This window comes from Bombus bifarius, unplaced genomic scaffold (assembly GCF_011952205.1).
Source record: "Bombus bifarius isolate JDL3187 unplaced genomic scaffold, Bbif_JDL3187 scf7180000008199, whole genome shotgun sequence".
Taxonomy (NCBI): domain Eukaryota; kingdom Metazoa; phylum Arthropoda; class Insecta; order Hymenoptera; family Apidae; genus Bombus; species Bombus bifarius.
In genome coordinates, this window is record NW_022884505.1 from 3,480,770 (window position 1) to 3,501,781 (window position 21,012).

Sequence of the window (21,012 nt, forward strand, 5' to 3'; positions counted from 1 at the left end):
TGGAATACGTTTGATAGCTTTTGAAGATATAAGATGATGCGTTTTACTTTATTCCTACCTCGTCCTTGATAGGCGGCAAATATATAGACAAATTCGAACCACGGTCGTCCAAATCAATTCGTGAACTAGTCTTTGTTCTGCTAGTGTATCTAGGTGGTTTGCTAACAGTAGCAGCTGTAATAGTCGTGTCACTATCACCCGTCGAATAGTCATCGTACTTCAACAAACTAATAGATCTTGTTCGAGTAATTTGATCGTCCCTTTTTCTTCTTCTTCTGTAGTACGTCCCAGTATCATAGTAGTATCTATCGATCGGAGTATCCCTCAGTTTATAATCAAGAAAATCATCGATTCTCTTCCTGGTCAAAGATGTCAGGGAATCTCTCCAGCTGTACGATCTAGAAGTGCTAGAGAGCCCCGAATCGAAACCAGAATCGTGTCGATAAGATTTGTCTCGTCTGTCCCGCCAAAATTCCACCTCAGAAGAGCCAGTTTTCATTCTTCCAATTCGAAGCGCGTCATCCGCCATTTTTCTAAATAATTGATCCGATTCGCTTTGTCTTATTTTGGACCAAGTATCGTCTCTTAGTTGTTCTTGTCTTCGTCTACGAAGCCTGGATGCTTCTTCTTCCTGTCGTCTTCTTACGCGTTCTTCTTCTTCCTTCATTTCTCGCGCTGCTTCTTCTCTTCTTAATTGCCTTTCTGTTTCCCTTCTGCATCTTCTTTCTTCGTCTTCCCGCCTCGAACGTTCAGATTCTTCTCTATTCTGACGCTCTTCGGCTCTTCTTCTTTCCAAACGTTCAGTTTCCCTCCTCCTCATAGATTCTTTATCTTCGTTCCATTGTCTTTCAGCTTCTTTCCTCTTTCTTCTGCGTTCTTCTTCTCTTTGAAGTCTCTCTTCTTCTTCTCTGCGTAATTTCGCTTCCTCTTCCTGTCTTCTTTGTTCACGTTCCCTTCTTCTACGTTCGCGCGTTTCGTCTTCTTTCCTTAACCGTTCTTCTTCAGCTTTCCTAACTTTCTCGGCTTCTTGTCTTATCTGTTTTTCTTGTTCTTCTCTTCGACGCCTGATTTCTTCTCGTCTCTGGTCTTCTCGTTCCAGTTCTTTCTTTAACTTTTCTGCTTTTTCAGCTTTTCTGCGTTCTTCTTCTTCCTTTTTCAATTTCGCCCTTTCCTCTTTCCTTTTGTACTCCTCTTCCTCATGTTTGCGTCTTTCCTCTTCCTCTTTCTTCGCACGCTCTTCCCTTTCGCGTTTTCTCTGCTCTTGCTCCTTCTTCCGTTTTTCTGCTTCTTCCCATTCCTTGCGCTCATCTTCCGCCTGTTGTAATCTTCGTTTTTCTATCCTTTTAAGTAACTTTTCTTCTTTTTGTTCCAATGCCTCCGATTCAATCTTTTGTTCTCCTTCCACTTTCTTTCTACGTGCTTCTTCCTCTTGTTTCTTTCTCTCAGCCTCCTCTTGCTCCTGCTGTTCTTTTTCCTGTCTTAACTTTTCAGCTTGTTCTTCTTTCCGACGTTTGTCTTCCTCCTCCTTCTTAAGATCTTCGTCTTGTTTCAATTTCTCAGCTTCTTTTGTTTTACGCTCTTCTTCTTGTTTTAATTTTTCAGTTTCTTGCTTCCTCTTACGTTCCTCCTCCTGAATTAATTTCTCAGTTTCTTCTGTCTTTTTACGTTCCTTGTCCTCTTTTAATTTTTGTGCTCCTTCCTTTTTCTTATGCATTTCCTCTTCATTTAATTGTTCAACTTCTTCTTTCTTCTTATGCTCCTCCTCCTGTTTTAATTTCTCAGCTTCTTCTATCTTACGATCTTCATCATGTTTTAATTTTTCTTCTTGTTCCTTACGTGCTTGTTCTTGCTTTAATTTCTCAGCTGCTTCTTTCTTCTTACGTTCCTCCTTCTCCTGTTTTAATTGTTCAGGTTCTTGTTTCTTACGTTCTTCCTCCTGTTTTAGATTCTCAGTTTCTCCCTTCTTTTTACGCTTCTTTTCCCCTTTTAATTTTTGTGCTTCTTCTTTCTTTTTATGTTCCTCTTCTTGCTTTAATTTTTCAGCTTCCTCTTTCTTTTTGCGTTCCTCTTCTAGCTTTAATTTCTCAGCTTCCTCTTTCTTTTTACGTTCCTCTTCTTGCTTTAATTTCTCAGCCTCTTCTTTCTTTTTACGCTCTTCCTCTTGCTTTAGTTTTTCAGCCTCTTCTTTCTTTTTACGTTCCTCTTCTTGCCTTAATTTCTCAGCCTCTTCTTTCTTTTTACGCTCTTCCTCTTGCTTTAATTTCTCAGCCTCTTCTTTCTTTTTACGCTCTTCCTCTTGCTTTAGTTTTTCAGCCTCTTCTTTCTTTTTACGTTCCTCTTCTTGCTTTAATTTCTCAGCCTCTTCTTTCTTTTTACGCTCTTCCTCTTGCTTTAATTTCTCAGCTTCTTCTTTCTTTTTACGCTCTTCCTCTTGCTTTAACTTTTCAGCGTCCTCTTTCTTTTTACGTTCCTCTTCTTGCTTTAATTTCTCAGCTTTCTCTTTCTTTTTGCGTTCCTCTTCTAGCTTTAATTTCTCAGCTTCCTCTTTCTTTTTACGTTCCTCTTCTTGCTTTAATTTCTCAGCCTCTTCTTTCTTTTTACGCTCTTCCTCTTGCTTTAGTTTTTCAGCCTCTTCTTTCTTTTTACGTTCCTCTTCTTGCCTTAATTTCTCAGCCTCTTCTTTCTTTTTACGCTCTTCCTCTTGCTTTAATTTCTCAGCCTCTTCTTTCTTTTTACGCTCTTCCTCTTGCTTTAGTTTTTCAGCCTCTTCTTTCTTTTTACGTTCCTCTTCTTGCTTTAATTTCTCAGCCTCTTCTTTCTTTTTACGCTTTTCCTCTTGCTTTAATTTCTCAGCTTCTTCTTTCTTTTTACGCTCTTCCTCTTGCTTTAACTTTTCAGCGTCCTCTTTCTTTTTACGTTCCTCTTCTTGCTTTAATTTCTCAGCTTTCTCTTTCTTTTTGCGTTCCTCTTCTAGCTTTAATTTCTCAGCTTCCTCTTTCTTTTTACGTTCCTCTTCTTGCTTTAATTTCTCAGCCTCTTCTTTCTTTTTACGCTCTTCCTCTTGCTTTAGTTTTTCAGCCTCTTCTTTCTTTTTACGTTCCTCTTCTTGCCTTAATTTCTCAGCCTCTTCTTTCTTTTTACGCTCTTCCTCTTGCTTTAATTTCTCAGCCTCTTCTTTCTTTTTACGCTCTTCCTCTTGCTTTAATTTCTCAGCCTCTTCTTTCTTTTTACGCTCTTCCTCTTGCTTTAATTTCTCAGCTTCTTCTTTCTTTTTACGCTCTTCTTCTTGCTTTAATTTCTCAGCCTCTTCTTTCTTTTTACGCTCTTCCTCTTGCTTTAATTTCTCAGCTTCTTTCTGCTTGCGTTCTTCCTCTTTTTGTTTCAATATCTCAGCTTCTTCCTTTTTCTTACGCTCCTCTTCTTCCTGCTTCAGTTTCTCAGCTTCTTCCTTTTTCTTGCGTTCCTCTTCCTCCTGCTTCAGTTTCTCAGCTTCTTCCTTTTTCTTACGTTCCTCTTCCTCCTGCTTCAGTTTTTCAGCTTCTTTCTTTTTCTTACGTTCCTCTTCCTCCTGCTTCAGTTTTTCAGCTTCTTCCTTTTTCTTACGTTTCTCTTCCTCCTGCTTCAGTTTCTCAGCTTCTTCCTTTTTCTTACGTTCCTCTTCCTCATGCTTCAGTTTCTCAGCTTCTTCCTTTTTCTTACGTTCCTCTTCCTCTTGCTTCAGTTTCTCAGCTTCTTCCTTTTTCTTACGTTCCTCTTCCTCCTGCTTCAGTTTCTCAGCTTCTTCCTTTTTCTTACGTTCCTCTTCCTCCTGCTTCAGTTTTTCAGCTTCTTCCTTTTTCTTACGTTCCTCTTCCTCCTGCTTCAGTTTCTCAGCTTCTTCCTTTTTCTTACGTTCCTCTTCCTCATGCTTCAGTTTCTCAGCTTCTTCCTTTTTCTTACGTTCCTCTTCCTCTTGCTTCAGTTTCTCAGCTTCTTCCTTTTTCTTACGTTCCTCTTCCTCCTGCTTCAGTTTCTCAGCTTCTTCCTTTTTCTTACGTTCCTCTTCCTCCTGCTTCACTTTCTCAGTTTTCTTCTTCTCCTCCTCTTCTCTCAACTGTTGTTCTTCCTCCCGTTTCTTTTCTTCCTCTTTATGTTTCTGTTTGTCAACTTCCTCTTCCTTCTTACGTTCATCCTCGTCCTTGTCCACTATTTTCATTTCTTCTTCAACTTCTTCTTTCTCTTTCTTCTTACTTTTCTTTTTCTCTTTATCCTCCTCCCACGCTACCTGTACATTTAGCAATTTATCTCGAAGCAAGTTTATATCATTCATCAAATTCAAAATAGGCGTTTCGAGCTCCACAATCCCTTCTCCGCTTAAACTATCCTTCCACAGTGCTTCAACCTTCTTGATAGAATCTTCCAGCTCATACAAACTTATGTTCAAGGTTTTTAACACGCCATAAATTTCCGTAATCTCCAAATGTGAGGGTTCAGCTATAGGTTTATCAGCAGATTGCTCTCTAACAATCGCAATTGCCTTTCGAAGCATTTTCAATGATTCCATCGGCCCTTCTCCAATCTCTTGTTTATCTAAAACACTTTGAATTCCCTGCTTAAGTTGTTCAAGTGGCTTAGCCAACATATTCAAAGCTTCCTTCTCAATCTGAATCTCTAGACCTAGCAAACCTTTGTAACTTTCTATCTTATTATCAATCGACTCAATAGAATCGTTTACTTCTTTAATAGAGTGAATCAACTTCGTCGATATTCTTGTAACTTCTTCCATAGAAATAACACTCTCTTTCTTCTGCTTTTGCACTTCCTCACGTTGATCAGACAGGACAGCTTCCAAAGCAGCTTGTAATCCTTTCAACGGTTTCTCCAAGTTTTCAAGATATACAGTCGAAGATTCTTCCACTGTCATAATCTTCGCTTTCAGTTGCAACAGAGGTTCAGCCAAGTGTCCAATTATAGTTTCTGTTATATTTGAGGCTAATTGTAATTTTTCAGCAGCTTGTTCTTCAATAAACGATATACTCTTCTCAAGATTAGATAATGAATCCACAATAGCATCGATACTAGCTTCTTCTTCCTCTATACTCATATCAGTCTTATTTTTCAGCACTAGGAAGCTTTCCTGCACGTCAGCTAATGGTTGCACCAATGTCTTCACTATCTCATATTCATTTTCCTTCTCTGCTTTCGTATTTTTAATAATATTTTCTTCCATTTCAATGATTGTCGATTTTATAACTTCCACCGGTTGCACCAATTTCTCAACGACAGACCAATCTGGTGTATCAATCCTCGACATCTCTTCAGCAAGTCCAGGCTCAGGTTCCACCACAACGCACTCTCGAATCTCAGCAATAGATCTTTCTATTTCTTGCAGAGGAACTGCCAAACATTCTGTGATCCAATGACTCGATTCTTCTGGCATTGGTTCCACTTCAGGAGACATCACTCGTTCTTCAAGTACAGAAATGCTTCGGTGCAGAATTATCAAGGGCTCAGCTAAAGCAGATAACAAAGACACCTCATCAACTGGTCGATCTTCCACAGATTCAACCAACATGCGATCTTCGATTAATGCAATCGAATTGCAAAGTTCTTCTAAAGGTTCAATTAATGGATTTAGTGTAGTTTCTGGCTTTCCCTCACTATCAAAAGATTTCTCTTTCGCAGATTCAATGGCTGTTTGCTCGTTGATAACAGACACAGCTACGTTTTTTAGTTCTAATAAAGGCAGTGCCATAGCCTTCAATAAAGAAATGTCCTCTCTTTCGGATAACGTCAGAGCAATCTCATTCGCGTCCATTGATTTTCTTTCTTCGACGATTATCGCCAGACATTCTTTTAACTCACTGAGCGGCTTAGCCAAACTCTTCAAAGTTTGTGTTTCTTCTTCAGAAATTGAAAGAGCCATTTCTGAAGGCGATTCTACGGTACCTTGATCCACAATCCTCGGTTCTGTGACTTGAACATTTGTTTCTTCAACAACATCAGCCCAAGTCTTCAAAGATGAGGCTTCTTCCGAGATAGTATCTGCTGCTGGTTCGATAATTATCTGTTGTTGATCGATAGTGGCAGCACGTTTTACTAAATCGTGAAGAGTCTTTGCAAATGTTTCAAATGCCGCGACACTTTCAGTTTTAGAGAATTCTTCTGAAAATTCTGGAGCAAATTCAACGGCCCGTTGAATAGCAGCCACAGAAGTTCTTAAGTCTGTCAACGTCTGTGCCATTGTCTTCAATTGAGAAGCATTGCCAGCCTCTGACATACTTTGCATGCCCTCTTCTACCATCATATGCTCTTCAATCACTGCGATTGATTTCTGGAACTCCTCGAGTATTGGTTTTAAAGTTGTCTTTTCAAATGATACTTTATCAGTTTCTAAACTCTTCGTATCGTGCTCTATCACATGTTCTCCTTGAATCGCAGCAACGAAACATTGTTCTAATCGTTGCAACGGTGGGATAAGTTCGGTTAATATCGTCATAGGTTTCTTCGTATCCGATGTTTCCAATATTTCAGCTTCTTGAAGCTTAATCTCTGCCATAGTCGAAATGGATTCTTGTAATAACTTGGCAGGAACAGTAACTGTTTCTGAAACTTGAGCTTCAAGTTTCTGTGGTGTCTCTAATTGAATCGTTCCTATAATTGTAGCAATCACTTTTGGTTTTGAGATAGTCGCAGAACATTGTTTTCTGAACTCTTCCACAGCTTTTCCAAATGCTTGCAACGCAGACGCGTTTTCGACGTCTAGAATTTGTTCGCCAGGTTTTTCTATAGTTGTCAATTGTTGCACCACAGCTACGGACGTTCTTAAATCACTTAATGATCTTTCTAGATTTTTTATTACAGCAAAGTCTTCAGTATCTCCTGTTAAACTTAAAGTTTCCTTGGCAAAAACCAGTTGCTTCTGAATTTCTGCCACGTTTTTGTTAAGTTCTTCTAATGTCAATTTAACTGGTAATTCTTGTAAAGCTGGAATTGCTTGAGAAATTTCTTTGACAGTTTCGTATTTTGTTACTGCTTCTTGCTGCATGGCTGATAAGAACGATTCTTCGAGTTTGTGCAATGGTCGCACCATGCTCAAGAAAAGTACAACTTCTTCTTCTTTCTTCTTCCCCAATATTTCACTTTCTTTGTCTATATTCAAAATTGTAGTTTGTAGCTCGTTAATAGGTTCAATGACAGTTTTTACAAAATCTTCGACCACTTTGTTCTTCGCCGGAACTTCTTCAGATTTCTTCACTTCGTATTGTTTGACTGCAGCTAACAGTTTTTCTCCAGTTTCTTCCATCGATCGTGCAAAAGCTTCCAATCGAGACTTTTCTTCACCTGTCCTCAATTCTTTTGTTTGATCTTGCTGAGCAATTGTTATTTCCTGAACAGCTGCCACAGACAATTTCATCTGTTCTAAAGACTTCTCTGCTGCTAGCATCATGCTAACTTCACTAACTTCTCCTGAAATTGTCGCGGTTTCACTCGTTTGCTGTTGAATAGTAATGATGGATTTCTGGAATTCTTCCAATACAGGTTGTAAATTTAATTTATCAACAGGAATTTCACTCTTCTTCAGCTCCTTTGTAGTCTCTTCTTCTAGCACTTTACCTTCTAGCAATGCAGTCTGTAAAGCTTGTTCCAATATATTCAATGGTTCTATAAGAACATTTAATTTCACATTAGTTTTCTCTTTAGGGATTTTCAATTCTTCTACCTGCTGCATTTTCTCTTCTTCAATGTGAGAAAGCGACTCGCGTAGAACATGAACCGTATTACTTATCTTCTGAAGAATTTCAACATCCACCATCTTTGCTTGTTGCTTCTCAGCTTCTTCCAACTTCTTTTCCACTTTCTTCTGACTTATCACTGCTGAACATCTTTCTTCTAACTGCTCTATCGATTTAGCGAAAGCTTCCAAGGCAGATTTCTTCTGAGTCTTTATTTCTTCAGTCTCTTCCGAAGAAAGCGTGAATACATGTTGAACAGCGATAGTAGCTGTTTCTAGTTCTTCAAGTGCTTCATTTAAATCCTTAGCAGTCTCTAATTTTGAAGATTCTTCAAAGCTCGTAGCTAACTGTCCTTGAATATTAACAATGCTTTCTTTTAATTCTTGCAAAATTGGTCGAAGGACAATAGTCTGTGGAGTTTCTCTTTGAATTTGTTCCACGGATTCAAGTTTCTGGTCACTTGCTTGTTGAACCACGTTCACCAAAGATCTTTCTAACTGTTGTAGAGGATGCATCAAAGGAGTCAACGTTTGCACATTCCATTTTTGCAATTCTAACGTGCCAATTTCTTCAGTGCTGTCTTCCTGTATCTTCATAATAGTCTCGTGTAGCGTGTGAATCGGCACGATAATCGTCTCGAGAACTCGTGTCTCCAGTTTTTCAGCTTCCATCGACTCCATTACTGTCTCCTTCGCGTCCACTTGATGCTGACTGACCATAGCCATGCATTCCTCTAGTTCTTGCACCGATTTCGCGAAGTGTCGCAGCGCTGTCACCTTCTCTGTCTCCGACAGTGTTTCTTCTACGCCTGGTTCAGTGGATACCACACTCTGAATGATCGCGAGAGAAGAATTCAAGTCTTCCAGCGATTTTTCTGTGGCTTGCATGATAGAAGCCTCCTCAATGGAGTGCTCTGCCACTGTTTGCAATTTTACTTGTTCTTGTACCGATGCTACGCATTTCTGAAGTTCTTCCACGATAGGTTGAATAGCAAGTTTTTGCAAAGGTGGAGCTGCTTGAGATATTTCCTCAATTCTGTTGAGTTCCATCGAGATTGCCTGTTGAACAGTGGAAGATAGCGAAGTTTCTAATCTTTGTAGTGGTTCTACCAGGATCTTCAAAGCACTTTCTGATGCAGCCATTTTAGAAGAATCGAGAGCTTCCACTTGTTGCAATTTTTCTTCTTCGATTTTGATAATAGTTTCCCTAAGTAGTTGAAGAGGACTGACAGCCATGTCTAGTATCTCCACTTGAGACTCTTTTATTTTTTGGGGGACTAGTTGTATGCCAATCTGTTGCTGGGAAATTACAGCTAAACACTTTTCACCGATTTCTTCCACAGATTTTGCGAACGATTTTAGAATTGAAGTTTTGTCTACGTCTGATAAATTACCCGTTTGTTCAGTCTCCAATATTATCTCCTTAATAGCTGCTACTGAAGATTTCATTTGTTCCAAGGGTTCTTCTATAGTCTTCGCGACAGAACCCACCAATTTATCTTTCGATTCTTCCTTAGTAGGTTCCAAAGAAACTTGTTCTTGAATTACACCAATAGACTTTTCTAACTGCTGTAAAACAGGCCCGACATTCAACTTCATAGAGGATTGGACATCCTCCAAGTCTGATGTAGATTCGTCTTTAACGATGCTCGTCTCTTGAACAGCCACTGACAAAGATTTTTCTAATTGTTCCAAAGGTTCGACCAACGTATGTAAAACACCAGCGATTTCTTTCGTTTCTGACATAATTAAAGTTTCAGTCTCTCGTGTCTGTTGTTCGTCAAGTTTGGAAATGGTCTCACGTAAAATTTGAATTGGACTTGCTATATTATCGAGAGCTTGCTGTCCAAACTCTTGTATATCTATTTTAGCAACTTGTGGCTGTTGCAAAGTACTAATTTCAACTTTTTGTTGGCTAGAAATCACCGAAGACACATTTGCTATCTTTTCCACACACTTGGCAAGCGTTTTCAGGGCTGTTGTTTTCTCTTCACTGGTTAATTCTTTGGTTTCTTCTGCCTCAAGTGTTTGAATGGCTGTCACAGCAGATTTAAGAGTTTTTAATGGACTTTCTATCAATTCGGCAACAGAAGCTTCCACTTTTGTAGTGGACACATCAAGTTTCTTCGGTTGTACAGCTATCTGTTCTTCTATCATAACAATTGATTTCTGCAGTTCTTCCAATACAGGACTAACCTTTAATTGCTCCGTAGGTAAAGTAGTACTCTTTATTTCTTCAGTCTTTTCATCTTTCGAAGGATGAATTTGTTGAATTGCTGTGCATAATAATTGTTCCAATTCTTCTAAAGGATGCACTAGAGGTTTCAAAGCTTCTACTACGTTTTTGCTTGTTTCATCTAAAGCTCGTACCTCATCAGTCTTCTGTTCGTCAATCTCAGAAGCTGTTTCACGCAAGAGTTGAATAGGCTGACTCATCATTTCTAAAACTTGCTCCAATTCTTCTTTTCGAATTTTTTCTGAAGATTCTATCTTTACTGGAGGAGAACTAACAATCGCTGTACATTTTTCTCTTAATTCATTCACCGATTCAATGAATGTTTCGACTGCCGGTGTCTCTTCTATATTGGAAAACGTTCCTGCCCTTTCAGTTTCAAATGTTACTATTTTTTGCACCGCACCGATTGACAATTTGAGATTTTCTAGCGATTTGTCTATTTCTTTTACAATTAATGCCTTATCCTCTAATTTGTTCATTTCCTCATTCGCTTCGAGGATCATTTCTTCTTGAATTGTGGCGATGGACCTCTCCAATTCTTCTAGAATATTGGCTACTGGTAGCGATTGCAAAAATGGAACGTTTGATTGTGTTTCTTCCGTAATTTCTTCATGTTCTACAGTTTGTTGCTGAGAAGAGATATCCAAAGATTGTTTCAATTTTTCCAAAGGATCAATAATAGTACTCAAGATAATTGCAGCTGTCTTTGTAGGCAAATCCAATTGTTCAGTTTCTTCCAATTTCTCTTCCTCGATCTTTGCAATCGCTTCACGAAGATTTTGTATTGGACTGACTATCTTCTTCGCGATATCTGCTTCTAATCTTTGTTGTTTGGTTAATTCAGCTGATTCTATCGAAGGCGGAGCAGAACCAAGTGGCGAGGCATCCTCTGGTTTCACTTGTTCTTGAGAGACCATGAGGACTTCTATCAGTTCTTCAAGAGGTTTCGCTGTGGTTTCCTCGATATCCAAATTTTCTTCTTTCGTTTTCGTCATCACTTTGATTTCTTCGACCACTTTCATACTCTTCGTTTCAGCAGTCTGTTGAATGACCTTTACGAGTTCAGAAATCGCTTCGTTTACATTTTGTGCGTTTCCACGTAGTGGAATACAATCTGTAGGAAGCTGAGAAGTTGCTTCTTGGATAGAAGAGAGTTCACGTTGAAGAGATTTTAGAGGTTCTGAAAGTATTTGCAAGGATACCATTACGTTTTCTTTCAGTGCTGGTGCTAACTCTTTTTGAGTCAAACGAAGAATCTTTTCTGTGGCTTGATCTACGTTTATTAAGGATTCCAGCAGATGAACAAATTGCGTTTTAAGTTCTGAGATTGAAGAGGAAGATAATGTGTTTTGAATTGATGCGCTGGTTGCTTTTAAGTCGTAAAGGATTTGTATGAGGGCTGTTAATTCTCGAATTCTTCGTTTCTCTTCTTCCGATCTCGAGGAAAGAGGTTCGTCTAGAGCTACAGACACGAGACTGGTTAGTTCTTTGAAAGGTTGTTGTAGAGCATTGATCAGCGAGCCTGTCTTTTGTATCAGACTGATTTTTGCCTTTTTTCTTTCCTCCTCTGCCATTTCTTCTGCCTTTGCTAAGTCTTCTATTCGTTCTAAAGCTTCCATTATCTCTCTTTGTCTTTCTGCCTCGTTTGATTCTTTAAATGCTGATTCACTTGTTTCTTCTTTTGTTTTCTCTAGTGATTCTTCTACGACTCTTTCTGTTTTTAGTGTTTCCTCTACTTTTTCATATACTTGCTCTTTAGTATCATGCTTTTGTTTTAATTCTTCGGATTTTTTAGATTCTTCTATTTTTATTTCTTGACTTGCCACTTCTTCTTTTTCAATTTTTCCTTCCTCCATCCTTTCGACTGCTGTTTCAGTCCTTCTTTTTTTTTGTTCTGGTTCTATCGTTTGTGCGATTATTTCTTCCACAGATTCTTCAACACCAGATGCTCCTTTTAATTTTTCTGTTACAGCCACTTTTTCAGACGATGTTGTTTTTTCGTCTACAGTTTTAACCGGCAGTGCTACTTCATCTGTTAAAATTTCTACTTTTTTTTCATCTATCAACTTTTCGGTTTCGTCAAGCGGAGATTCTACTTTTACCATAGCCTTTGGCATTTCTTCCGTCATCTGCGGCACAGTTTCGACTTCTTCCTCTTTTATCGATAGTTTCTCTGTCATATCAAATAATATTTGGCCAGCACCTTCTGTTGTCTCTTCGGAAAACACTTCAACCCTTTCCACTGCTTTCGACAATTCTTCTGTTGATTTGTGTATTACTACTGATTCTCCTTCTTTCGTTATCTCCAGATCTCCAGCTTTTTCTTCTTTCATTCCTTCAACCGACACGACTTTTCCGACGTTCATTACTTTAATACTTTCAACTTTACTCTCTTGTACCAATTCAGGGGATACAGTTGCTGCTTCAAGAGCCATAACTGTTTCTTCTTTCATTTCTTTCAGAACATCAAGTTCTTCTTCTACCAATTCAGGAGATTCAAATGTTTCCGTTCCCATTATTTGGAGAGTGCCGAGTATTCCCTCTTCAGTTACTTCAAGAGCTTTAGCTTTCTCTTCTGTTGTCCTTTCAAGAAGTTCGACTTTCCCTTCTGTCGCTCCTTTAAGGGTTTCAATTTTTTCTTTTCCCATTACTTGAAGAACTTTGACCTTCTCTGCTTCTGTTACCTCAAGAGCTTTAGCTTTCTCTTCTGTTGTCCCTTCAAGAAGTTCGACTTTCCCTTCTGTCGCTCCTTCAAGTGTTTCAACTTTTTCTTTTCCCATTACTTGGAGAACTTTGTTCCTTTCCTCTTCAGTTACTTCGAGAGCTGTAGCTTCCTCTTCTGTTGTCCCCTCAAAAAGTTCGACTTTTCCTTCTGCCACTCCTTCAAGAGTTTCAACTTTTTCTTTTCCCATTACTTGAAGAACTTTGACCTTCTCTGCTTCTGTTACTTCAAGAGCTGTAGCTTTCTCTTCTGTTGTCCCCTCAAAAAGTTCGACTTTCCCTTCTGTCGCTCCTTCAAGGGTTTCAATTTTTTCTTTTCCCATTACTTGGAGAACTTTGGTTTCTCCTTCTTCAGTTACCTCAAGAGCTTTAGCTTTCTCTTCTGTTGTGCCCTCAAAAAGTTCGACTTTTCCTTCTGTCGCTTCTTCAAAGGTTTCAACTTTTTCTTTTCCCATTACTTGAAGAACTTTGACCTTCTCTGCTTCTGTTACTTCGAGAGCTGTAGCTTTCTCTTCTGATGTCCCCTCAAAAAGTTCGATTTTTCCTTCTGCCACTCCTTCAAGGGTTTCAACTTTTTCTTTTCCCATTACTTGAAGAACTTTGACCTTCTCTGCTTCTGTCACTTCGAGAGCTGCAGCTTTCTCTTCTGCTGTCCCCTCAAAAAGTTCGATTTTTCCTTCTGCCACTCCTTCAAGGGTTTCAACTTTTTCTTTTCCCATTACTTGGAGAACTTTGGTTTCTCCTTCTTCAGTTACCTCAAGAGCTTTAGCTTTCTCTTCTGTTGTGTCTTCAAAAAGTTCGACTTTCCCTTCTGTCGGTCCTTCAAGGGTTTCAACTTTTTCTTTTCCCATTACTTGGATGACTTTGTTCTTTTCCTCTTCAGTTACTTCGAGAGCTGTAGCTTTCTCTTCTGTTGTCCCCTCAAAAAGTTCGACTTTTCCTTCTGCCACTCCTTCAAGGGTTTCAACTTTTTCTTTTCCCATTACTTGAAGAACTTTGACCTTCTCTGCTTCTGTTACTTCAAGAGCTTGAGCTTTCCCTTCTGTTGTCCCCTCAAGAAGTTCGACTTTTTCTTCTGTCACCCCTTCAAAGGTTTCAACTTTTTCTTTTCCCATTACTTGAAGAAGTTTGGTTTCTCCTTCGTCAGTTACCTCAAGAGCTGTAGCTTTCTCTTCTGTTGCCCCCTCAAGAAGTTCGACTTTTCCTTCTGCTACTCCTTCAAGGATTTCAATTTTTTCTTTTCCCATTACTTGGAGAACTTTGGTTTCTCCTTCTTCAGTTACCTCAAGAGCTTTAGCTTTCTCTTCTGTTGTCCCTTCAAGAAGTTCGACTTTCCCTTCTGTCGCTCCTTCAAGTGTTTCAATTTTTTCTTTTCCCATTACTTGGAGAACTTTGTTCTTTTCCTCTTCAGTTACTTCGAGAGCTGTAGCTTTTTCTTCTGTTGCCCCCTTAAGAAGTTCGACTTTCCCTTCTGTCGCTCCTTCAAGGGTTTCAATTTTTTCTTTTCCCATTACTTGAAGAACTTTGGTTTCTCCTTCTTCAGTTACCTCAAGAGCTTTAGCTTTCTCTTCTGTTGTCCCTTCAAGAAGTTCGACTTTCCCTTCTGTCGCTCCTTCAAGTGTTTCAATTTTTTCTTTTCCCATTACTTGGAGAACTTTGTTCTTTTCCTCTTCAGTTACTTCGAGAGCTGTAGCTTTTTCTTCTGTTGCCCCTTTAAGAAGTTCGACTTTCCCTTCTGTCGCTCCTTCAAGGGTTTCAATTTTTTCTTTTCCCATTACTTGAAGAACTTTGGTTTCTCCTTCTTCAGTTACTTCGAGAGCTGTAGCTTTCTCTTCTGTTGTCCCCTCAAAAAGTTCGACTTTCCCTTCTGTCGCTCCTTCAAGTGTTTCAATTTTTTCTTTTCCCATTACTTGGAGAACTTTGTTCTTTTCCTCTTCAGTTACTTCGAGAGCTGTAGCTTTTTCTTCTGTTGCCCCTTTAAGAAGTTCGACTTTCCCTTCTGTCGCTCCTTCAAGGGTTTCAATTTTTTCTTTTCCCATTACTTGAAGAACTTTGGTTTCTCCTTCTTCAGTTACTTCGAGAGCTGTAGCTTTCTCTTCTGTTGTCCCCTCAAAAAGTTCGACTTTCCCTTCTGTCGCTCCTTCAAGGGTTTCAATTTTTTCTTTTCCCATTACTTGGAGAACTTTGGTTTCTCCTTCTTCAGTTACCTCAAGAGCTTTAGCTTTCTCTTCTGTTGTGCCCTCAAAAAGTTCGACTTTTCCTTCTGTCGCTTCTTCAAGGGTTTCAACTTTTTCTTTTCCCATTACTTGAAGAACTTTGACCTTCTCTGCTTCAGTTACTTCAAGAGCTTGAGCTTTCTTTTCTGTTGTCCCCTCAAGAAGTTCGACTTTTCCTTCTGCCACTCCTTCAAAAGTTTCAACTTTTTCTTTTCCCATTACTTGGAGGACTTTGATCTTTCCCTCTTCAGTTGTTTCACGCGCTTTTGATGTTTCCTCTTTCATTGCTTCGAAGGTATCGACCTTTTCGTCTTTCGTTGTTTCCGGACCTTTAATCTTTCCTGCTTTTTGTTCTCGATGCTCCTGAATTTTCTCTTCAGATTCTATTTCCTCTATTTTCAATCGTTCTTCTTCAGGTGGTATTTTTTCAATAGTTAACACACTTTCCACTTCTTCCCTTGAAACTTCAATAATCTCATCCACAATAGTTTCAATCTGTGTAATAGTAATAGGGACATCAGGTGAAATATTCTCTTCTTTCTCTTCTGTCATAGTTTTCTCTACATTCGCCACCATTTCAATTTCTCTTATAGAATCGTTCACACTCTCCAAAACATCCACCATAGCAGACAAGGTTTCGACAAGCGAAGAACCTTCAGAAGCTCGTTCTCTTATTAACCTGACCCGATGAAGAGACAAAGAGGAAGCCAACTCTGTCGTAGAATTAGCCAGAGCCTGAAGAAGAGTCACAGTCTGGACGGAAACAGAGGATATCGATTTTTGATTAATTTTTTCCTTTAATACATTCAAAGCTGACCTAAGTTGATTAGTCGGATACAAAAATCCTTCAACGATAGCTTCTTCATCTACCGCTTGCTCAGTGAACGTTTGCATGAAATGTGTTTCTGATAACGTAATTTGCTTCTCTAAAGCTTCTAACGACTTCGAAATCACTTGATGAACAGATTTATCCACATTCTTATCCAAAACTGCAATTGTATTCTTCAAATGATTAAACGAACTCGACAGATTATATTGAAGAGTAAATTCGTTGCTAGATCTTCTTGAATAATCAGTCCCACCAATTTGTTGTTGAACAGAGATGGTAGCATTCTTCAGTGAACTCAATGCACCTTCAAAAAGTGTGGCTCCTTCTAAATTAGAAATTCTTTCCAAAATGGTTGAAGTTTGTCTTTGTAAACCTTCGACTGCCTTTGAAATAACGCTTCGTCTTTCGTCCAACAAAGCTGATTCTGGAACTAAACTTTTTCTGCTACTTTGAACGACCGAAAGACTGCTCAAAAATTCCACTAAAGGTTCAACAAGAGTTCGAAATTCAACAATAATTTCTCTTCGCTGATCTAAGAGCTCAAGCTCTTGCGAAGTCACGTTTACTGTGTTTAGTAAATAGTCCAAAGGCTTCACCAGAATTCTGGCTACATCTGTCTCCAGAGTAACATCAGCTTGAGCTTCAAGAATTTTCATTTGTTCCTCGATATTTTCCAAAGGTTTCGAGATCTCACGAAGAGATCCAAGAAGCTCTTGCCTAGAATGAATATCTTTCACAACGATTGGTACCGTATCTTTGATATCTCTAAGAAGATTCAAAATAGGTTCACAATTTTTCTTCAGATCAGAATTTTGATCAAGCTTCTCGATTGCACTATTGATCACTTCGGATTCGATCACGTTCAATGGATGAATTAAATGGTTCAAGATTAATAGTTCTTGGGCACCATGCTGGTGTGACTGCTGCAGAACTTTCTGAAGATTGTTCAAAGGTTGGAGAAGGTTCTTTAGCACAGATACAGTCTGACTAACTATTTCTTCGTAGGAATTAACCGATGTTCCATAGGTTCCAGTTGTCACTCTCATCTCAGAAATCGTCTTCATAAGTTCTTCCACAGAATTAGCTAATATAGAAACTGGAACAATGGTAGTTCCAGCTGTAGGTTCTTCAAAATCTTCCAAAATCCCTGTTATATCTATCTGAACACTTTCCAGCGTTTTGAACAAAGAAACAACCAAGCTCTTTGCTTCTTCTTCTTTCTTCGCTTTCTTCATATCTTTCTTTTCCTTTGGTAATTCCTCTATCGTTGTAATTAACTGTTCTGTTCTTTGAGAACTTTCTTCGACTGCAGTCTGTTCAGCTATCGATTCAGTAAACTGCGTTTCAAGCAATATCGTAGTGCTTTCCATTAGAGTTGCCTCAGGAATGGTTTCTTGGGAAACGTGTGCTGTAATTTCTTCTCTTTCTGGAAGAATAGTCTCCTGAGGAATGGACTCTTCTTGAATGGTTTCTTGAGACGTCGTTGCTTCCACCATCTTCTCTTGAGTCATTGATTGTACCATTTCTTTCAATTCTTTCCTGTAAAGAGCCTCTTTGATAGAAATAGGTATCTGATTTTCAATTTCTTCCACGATATCCACTATAGGTCGAAGTGTTTCTTCTTCAGGGTGGTCTTTAAGAATGTCCATGATAGTCTGCAGGAGATACTTCATTGGTCTGCCCAATTCCTCCAAAGTTGTCAAATCTGCTGGTTCGTGGTACATCGATATAGCATTTCGTAACCTTGTTAAAGGTTCACGAAGATCTACCAATGCCTCTATCAAATTTTCGTCACTTGGAGGTTCAGAATACGATGTTTCAATAGCAATTTTGTTTACGTCTTTCTTCAATTCGTCGACGGTTGAACTTAAAGCAGATTCTTCTTCGTCCTTCGTGCTTTCTTCAGATGTGTTTGATAACCAATGTTTCATAGGATATAAGGATCGAGAGATCCTATCTGCTAAACCAAACGACTGATCTTTCTGTTTCTTTGGTTCTTCCTTTTTCGGAATTAATTTTTCTGCTTCTCTTTTAGCTTTCCTTTTTGATGTCTCCCTTGCAATTAATGGCGTGTCTTTCTCTATTTCTTCGAGTAATTCCAAAACTGGAAGAATTACGTCTGTTCTTGCGTCGGTGTTTACCATAGTTTGAACCAGTCTCTTCAATTTCTCGATTGGATTTATTAAATCTTTTAAAATTTGCTCCTCTTCAGGTTCATGTTCTTGGGTCAATAAAGATCTCTGCAGACTCAACAGACATTCTTTTAATAAAGAAACCTGTTCTACAATCTGTTCGTCCACTGGATTCTTTAAATTAGCAATCGCTACCGCTGAAGATCCAATATTCTGCCTTAGATCTTCTACAGATATTGTTAGACACGAGGTATAATTAGGATAGCTCTTTTCTTGCCTTTCTAACGTCGAAGACAAAGCAAAGTGAATATTACTGAGATTCTGATCGACGTTCAAACTGTCCAAAATATGTTTTGTCGCTTCTTCAGCCTCCACTAACTGAGATATTGTCTTTGGTAATTGAGTTTCAATCTCTTCTATCATTTTCCAAAGATCTTTCATCGAATTGATATCTTCTTGTGACGCGGAGTGTTTTAATGCTTTCGATACAACGATCTTCAACTTTTCTACTGGGATCGACATTTTACGAATCACTGGAAGCTCCTGGAAAGTCCTTCCTTTGGAAACAAGAGCTGTTTGAAGATCCAGCAATGGTTCCTTCAGATCTATCAAGCTATTTATCGTTTCATCTTCCCTCAAGGTCATCGCTGTATGAACCGCGTCAGATATATATTGTCTGAGCTCTACGAGACAAACAGCTATTTCGGAAGAAGCTAATAATTTTTGAGAACTAGCTGCTCCGTTTGTAACAGATTCGACGTCTTCTATATTCTGTAGAGCAGTGCTTAAAGCTGCTTGAACATCTATTAAAGGATCCAGGACTCTATCTGTCAAATTGTGAGGCTGTTCCTGTATCGATTTCGAAGATGTACTTTCTTCCAATTCGCTGTCCGTTTTATAAATAATCCGCTCGATGTTATTAACCATTTCCAATATAGACTGCAAAGAATTCTCGTTCAAATTAGTTATTGTTGATTTCAACTGAGAAATGGCAGGTTCCAGGAGTTTTGATATCGTTTCAGAATTCTCCGCGGTGGAAATCGAGGTTAGAGCGCACTGAAGAGAATACAAAGGACCTTCGAGATTTGTTAGAGATTCCAGGCCAATTTCTCGTCTTTGTGGTGTCCTCAGTCTTCTGTACATCTCGTCAATTCGGTCGAAAATGGAGCAGAGTCGAGGATCCAGAGTATCAGCAATGTTTTCGTACGTTTTCAACGTTTCCTGAAGGCTCAATCTCACTTCCTTTAGAATATCTTCCTTAGGCTCTTCGACTATCCTTTTCTGATCTTCCATTGGCTTCTTGTCTTTTACTCTTTGACTTTCAACGATTGTTTGTTCAGCGGATTCTTGAAGAGACTCGATCAATTTCGTTCGATGCTCGGATAAGATGCCCCTCGTTTCGTAAGTCTCCAAGGCAGACTTTAACGTATCTAATTTTGCTTTTAATTCGCGCGTTGGAGGAATAAGTTCTTCTGCAATTTTAGAAGCACCGTCTGCTTTTGCTTCGATGCTGGAAAACCTACTGAGAGCTCGCGCCATGTCTTCTATAGACTTCGAAAGGGATTCAACGACTACCGTATCCACAGTTTCTATCGTTCCTTTAGTTGGATCCACGGAAACGTCGCTCAAAAAGAGATCCAAAGTATTGAGAATATCCTCCAAGCTCGCTACCAATCTTGTAGTTCGTTTATCCACAGTTAAAACATTCCTGACATTTTCATCGAGCTTAGAAACTGCAGAAATCATCCTGATTAAAGCGATCGGTCTCTCGCCCTTTGCTCGTCCAGTTAGCTCATGTTCGAGCTTCGTGATTCCCATAAGAATCTCATCCACTGGGTCCGTCAGGCTTTCCAAAATCGCAATTAAATCCATCTTACGATTTTTCACGTTTTCCTGACGTTCTATTAATTCCATTCCACGAAGAAGCTCTTCTGTCGGACCACCGATAGCTTCCAATAAAGAAATTCGAATGGTTTGATTCAAAGATCTATCGCCCGCGTTCTTCAATGCCTTTGACTCTATAGAAGACACTTCTTCGCATAAGTTTTGAATAGGTTTGATAACGTTCTTCGTCACGATCATCTTACACTCTTCTTCGCTACCAGCGTTCAATTTAGTTTCCAGATTGTCGATGCTCACTAAAGTGTCTCTAACGATAAAAACAGGTTCTTTCAGCCTCCTCATATTGTCCAACAATCTTTCCTTGTTACTTTTCGATAATGATTTTTCAGATTCACTGGTCGTCTGTTTCTTCTCGCTAGATTTATCAGCCACGTCTTCTACGTATGGTTCTTCGGTCTTGTTTATAGACTCTATACGTTGAAGCATCTCGGTATTGGCGCCTGTTGACCCACTTTTTCTTCGTTTTCCATCGATTTCGCTGCCAATAGACGACTCTTCCGAGCTACCTTTTTCTCTTTTATGCTTCTTCTTTCGGTGTTTTTTCTTCTTTGGGGCACCGGTGACGGAATCGAAGGAAGAATCTCCGCCTATTCCATCGTCTATGCTCGAGCCAGCTGTTTTCTCTGCGCTCAGACTGCGTTTCCTTTCTCGTCCGTCCTCGTACAATCTTTGAACTTGATTCTCTGAAATGGAAAGTCTTGCTGAAGACAGCGCATCAGCGAAAGTGTCGCTGTCGTCTTGTTTCAACGAGGAAACCGGTGACATTGGAGACACCGGTGAAAATGGTTCGTCTTTTTGAGCGCTGTGAAAGCTTTCTGATTCCATTTTGTGGCTCTTCTCGCTCTTTTCACTTTTGGACGAGGAGCTCGATTTTTTTCTCGGAGGTCTCGTCGGTGGTTTGTCATCTTCTTCCAGGCTATACCTGGCAGATCGTTTTAAAGAACTGCGAGAGTCTTGATCCGGGGAGGAAAAGACACGGGTTACGTCGTCCATGATCGATACGTCCTCGAAGTCGGCTTCTGTGCGAAGATCGTCGCCATCTTCAGCGCTGACGAAATAATCCGGAGACACGTCGATCACCACTGCTTCCATTAACAGGTTTCCGGAATTCGAAGACTCCTTAACGAATCGCATTGGCGGCAGTTCGATCACGTTGTGCTCTATAAAACATAGCGAACGAAGTCTTGAAGATTATAATTTTGTTAGTTTTGAAGATTTCATCTTGCTGGTCTTTTATCGTTAGTTCCTGTTAGACTCTTTCG

At 39.4% G+C, this 21,012-nt stretch overlaps 1 protein-coding gene across 8 annotated transcripts in view; it reads right to left on the reverse strand.

The window, feature by feature from the left end:
- Positions 1-21,012, reverse strand: part of LOC117210109 (titin homolog) — an 87,747-nt gene that overhangs the window by 34,483 nt on the left and 32,252 nt on the right. For 4 of the 8 annotated variants that reach the window (XM_033452793.1, XM_033452786.1, XM_033452789.1 and 1 more), the window contains one exon: positions 59-20,910. In XM_033452793.1, coding sequence (XP_033308684.1) covers positions 59-20,910 — 20,852 coding nt within the window. The remainder of the gene's footprint in view (positions 1-58; positions 20,911-21,012) is intronic. The other 4 variants (XM_033452790.1, XM_033452792.1, XM_033452791.1 and 1 more) reach the window with 4 other exon arrangements.